We start from the raw sequence: 5,122 nt of genomic DNA on the forward strand, positions 1-5,122 counted from the left end.
GTGTGTGTGTGTGTGTGAAAGCGGCTCAGTGGGAGCTCTTCATCACTCTGTCCCCCGTCCCTCTCCCGCTGTCCCGCCCTGCAGTCTCTCCGCTCCTATAAAGGCGGAGTCTCCCTGCACTCACCACTGCTCCTGAGGACTGTCTCTCTCTCACACACACACACCCACACACACACACACTGTCCTCTGCTTGACTCCCATCATGATGACGATGATGCCCGGTCTCGTGGCCCTGTACCCGAGTCTGGTACACCCCGCGCACGCGGTCTATCCGCACCGCGCGCCGCCCGCTCTGCACGCGCACTCCGCACCAAGAGCGCGCGCCGGCTTCCTGGTGGAGGATCTGCTGCGCATCAGCTCTTCATCCTCTCCCTCATCCTCCTCTCCTCTCTCCTCCACCATCACTCCATCCGAGCCTCCCATGGTTGGATTTTCTTCTACAAAAACTCCAAGCAAAAACCCGACACACCTCAAATTCGGCGTCAACGCCATTCTGGCACACACACCCAAAAAAGGTAAGTCTTGTTTATTTGTTTGTTTTCTTGCATTATTTGTTTATCTATCTATCTATCTATCTATCTATCTCTTAATATTTGCTAAATTGTGATATCCCCATGAAATCTTGAAAATCTCTCTCTTTAATTTTGCACTATTATAAACTTTACAAACTTTTTTATAGAAATTATATGCGACTTTTTTTTCTTACTTTCTATACTTAATTTACAACTTTTTAAAGGCTAAATAAACATTTTAAATATATTTATTTAAAAAAGTAATACTTATTATAGTTATAGTAATATTATAATATTTTTTTTCAATACAAAAATGATAATAAATGTTCTTAGTGCTGTGTGAAGTGAATTCTGGTAACTAAGGACAAAATCAATTGGCTTAATTTCTCTGACTCATAAAGTTCAGATGCACAGTAATAAAAATTATCACAAGCTGAAGGATCAACTGCTGAAATAATGTGGAGTGTGTCTCTTTAGGCAGTGTGAAACTGAAACATACAGTATGGTTTTCATTATAGTCATGTGATGTTTATATAATTGCACGTGGTTTATCAGTGTTGCTCTTCTTTCTTCTAATAAGAGTAAAAATGTGTTGGAAATGAAGAGAGAGAGTGTGTGTGTGTGTGTGTGTGTGTGTGTGTGTGTGTGTTATTTATTACTGACAGAGAACTGTGGTGAGTTTATATCAAAGAATGATATATGATGTCTCTTCATGTAACTGTTGTGTGTGTGTGTGTGTGTGTGTAGTGTCGGTTCCTTGTCCTGTTCCTGAGGTCCACCCTAAAGCCCTGACTGTCCCGTATTTCGATGGACCATTCTACCCTTTCCTCCGCACGGCTTACTTCCCTGGTGAGTAACTTTAAATCATCACACACACACACACACACACACACGGTCCAATTTATCTGCTTTTAGAGAAATACCTCTGAGCAATTGATTTTTTAATTTTTAATTACCTCAATAATTATTTAAATTAAAAATTATTTAATTAGCCTTAGCTTTTTTTTGGATTGAAAGTCAGTAATTGATGGGAATTAATACAATATAATAGCAAAAAATTTTGAGGTGAAGAAAAAGTAAACTGAACTCTTACAACATTTACAAAATAATAATACTAAAATATAATAATTTAAAATATAATAATAACAACAACAACAACAATAATAATAATAATAATAATAATAATAATAATAAATAATTCTCTGTGTCCTGTTAGATATTAAAGGAAACACAGCTATGAGTTTATTCTTATTTTATTTTTCCATGATGATGATGATGATGATGAAGGCGGGTTTAAGCATGATTTATAAATGTCAAGTAACAGTAACTGAGATCTTACAGAATGATCAGAATGGTTAAGATTATCAGAATAAAGAGCTGATGTGTTTATGTGAAAGTGTGAGAGCAAGAGGACTGAAGTGAGCATGCGCAGTCTGGCCTTGAGGGTCATTCCGCTGGAGTGCGCACTTCAGCTCGAGCCCTTTCTTCAGTCTCGGGGAGAAAAGCTCTTTAAAGCTGCGCTTTTCTTCAGCAGGAATAATAAACTGCGCCTCTTTTCACCCAGAAGCCTTTCTCGTGTCGGGCTTAAGAAAGCGTTCGGAGGCCCTGCGCGTCCCCGGTGTCCCGGCGCGTCCCCGCGGCGCGTCTCCGCGCTCTTTAGACCGGAGTGCAGAGTCTCCCGGGCTTTGTGCGCGCGTGCGCGCCACTCTTTTCTGCGCCACTCCATTAGGACACAGTTACCGCTTCACGCTTTATTAATCTCACTGTGTGTGTGTGTGTGTGTGTGTCCGGCCGAACGCGCCTCCTTCTTTACATAAGAATACACAGAGCAGAGCTCATGTGCTAATTACTGACCGTGTGTGTGTGTGTGTGTATCTCTCACTGCACAGACAGACAGACAGACAGACAAGGAAAGAGAAAGAAATGCAGAGACAGTGGACAGATAGAAGAAGAAAGAGAGAGACAATGAGTGAGACATGCAGACAAGTAGAGAGACACACAGGGACCCAGAGAGACAGAGAAGAAGACACACAGAAACAGGGAAATAGTGAGACAGGCATACCGAGAAAAAAGGTTTAAGAATTTTTCCCTATTTGTGGGTGAAAATCAAAATATAAATAAATATAAAAATTATTATTATTATTATTATTATTATTATTATCCCTTCTGTCTCAGACACCATGAACTGGATGTGATTCCTGATGCACTGTTACACATCATTTGACACTTTATTGTCGTTTTTTTGGTGTTCAGGCTCGTCCTCGGTGGTCCCGGTTCCTGGGACGTTCTCGTGGCCGCTGGCCTCCAGAGGGAAGCCGAGGAGAGGGATGCTGCGCAGGGCTGTGTTCTCTGATGTGCAGAGGAAAGCTCTAGAGAAAATGTTTCAGAAACAGAAGTACATCAGCAAACCGGACCGGAAGAAACTTGCCACCAAACTGGGGCTTAAAGATTCTCAGGTAAATTTACTTGAAATGTTTTTTTTCCGCCCAAACAGAGTGGTGCAAAACAGCCTGATCTTCAGCGAGGTGTTTCTGCTATCACACACTGCAGCACCTGAGTGGATGTTTTTTCACACCATTCTGTGTGTAAACTCTAGAGACTGTTGTGTGTGGAAATCCCTGGATTTCTAAAATACTCATGTGACACCTCCACCCCTGCACCAGTGAGTCCCTGAGGTCATGTTTTCCTCCTGCTGATGTTTGATGCGACCTAAATCTGCATGAGTTTATATATTGCACTGATGCCATTGCCTGAGATGTTCCTATTTAAGTGGTCACTGAATGAATATAATGCCCTGCAAAGCATAATTTATTTACAGTTCCCCCCCTTGGTTTTCTGTGTGCAGGTGAAGATCTGGTTTCAGAACCGGAGGATGAAGTGGAGGAACTCTAAGGAGCGCGAGCTGCTGTCGTCCGGAGGCTGCAGGGAACAGACGCTGCCCACGCGGACCAACCCTCATCCTGACCTGAGCGATGTGCGGGATACACCGTTACACCCTGAGGAGGAGGACGAAGAGGATGGAGTGAGGAGTGTACACACTACACACTCGTACCCTTCACCAAAGTCTGAGTGCTCACACCTTACCATGTCCTCACCGTCGAGCAAACACTCGGACTCTTCTGACTCAGACGATGAGATCATGGTTTCATAACCTTTATTAGAAAACACTGTGTGTGTCTGTGTGTGTGTCTGTCTTTCTGTCTTTGTGTGCATGTGCTTGTGCGTTTGTCTGAGCGCAGATGCGTGGTTTAACATTCTTGCTGTGTTGTACAGCGGTTTTGGAACTGTACAGTATTTTGTACAAATATTTTTGTATGGATATTTTATACCAAGAAAGTTGTGTTATGTACACTTATATTTCACATAGATATTTTTATTAAAGGCTGTAGTTTTGTTTATAATTTATACAATACACATGTCTCAATGTATACATATTTGTATGATTATGATTTTGTAAAAAAAAAAAGGTAATAAATTGTAACATTTGAAAACATATTGCAGAATGGTTTGTGATTACTGTTAAATTATTAAATAGGTCTTAATTACTAAATAAACTCCTGATCCTGGAAAAAAAAACATGGATCTGTATGTCTGTCTATCTGTCCTTTAATAAGTGCTGTTGAGGTGTGTGTACCTGTGTTTATTCACCTCACAAAAGTGTGTGTAAACAAACAGCTTCTCTGATGAACTCCATGTTTCCATGGAGATCAGGCAATGGAATCAGTGCAATACATAAACTCATGCAGAAATAAAGTGCGATTTTACTTCTATGAAAGGTAAGGCAATCAAAAGGATGGTTTTGTTGTTGTTGAAGAAAATGCTCAATCAGACACATCTGGAGCTCACTCATGAGGGTGCCATTACATCTGCACAAACCTGGTCAGCCAGAAACAACCCCTAAATCATTTCTTCATTCTTCTTAATCCCTTTGCTTGGTCTTTTGATCTCCTTCATCTTCAGCCTGATGTTGGAAAAGTTGAAGATTGAATCGGCACAGCATAAATGATCCAGTGATCCAGACTCGCTCTGCCCTCCGGACCTGTCTGACCCATCCTGGTGCCCCACTGCTGGTTGGAGATCTCGTCACATGGATGCCCCGTGTCGACTGGTGTTGGCAACTGTTTTTCTGGGGACTTGACAGTTCAATAGTTCAGGACTGGAACTTCATACAAGTCTACCTGAGTTTTTAATAACTAACTGGACTCCATATTAACATCAATTAACATTAACTGTTATACTGAACTGCCTGCTAACACACAGTATGAGTGCAGATCAATTCCTGCTATCCGTTATCACCCAGATGAGGATGGGTTTCTTCCTATTACCATCTCAGGGAGTTTTTCCTTGCCACTGTCACCCTCGGCTTGTTCATCAGAGACTATCTGACCATTTTGATTCATATACACTCACATTCCAAATAAACTTAAATAATTCTTTTGATTGTGTAAAGCTGCTTTGGGACGATGACAATTGGTAAAAGTGCTATACAAATAAAATTTAATTTAATTTAATTAAATGTTCTCGGTATTTGTGATTGCGGACTTTTACAAAAAAAAAAAAAAACTGACAATGAAAGTCAAACTGCAATTCTTTTTACCACCAATAAGTCA

General features: G+C 41.0%; 1 protein-coding gene across 1 annotated transcript; it reads left to right on the plus strand.

The window, feature by feature from the left end:
* Nucleotides 1–202: 202 nt before the first annotated feature.
* On the plus strand, nt 203–3,888 carry dbx1a (developing brain homeobox 1a). Its single transcript, XM_053513769.1, has 4 exons — nt 203–515; nt 1,260–1,361; nt 2,766–2,968; nt 3,358–3,888. The coding sequence occupies exons 1-4, from the start codon at nt 203–205 to the stop codon at nt 3,661–3,663; spliced, it is 924 nt and encodes a 307-aa protein (XP_053369744.1). The 3' UTR covers nt 3,664–3,888.
* Nucleotides 3,889–5,122: the final 1,234 nt, after the last annotated feature.

The sequence above is a fragment of the Clarias gariepinus genome, chromosome 15 (assembly GCF_024256425.1).
Source record: "Clarias gariepinus isolate MV-2021 ecotype Netherlands chromosome 15, CGAR_prim_01v2, whole genome shotgun sequence".
Classification (NCBI taxonomy): domain Eukaryota; kingdom Metazoa; phylum Chordata; class Actinopteri; order Siluriformes; family Clariidae; genus Clarias; species Clarias gariepinus.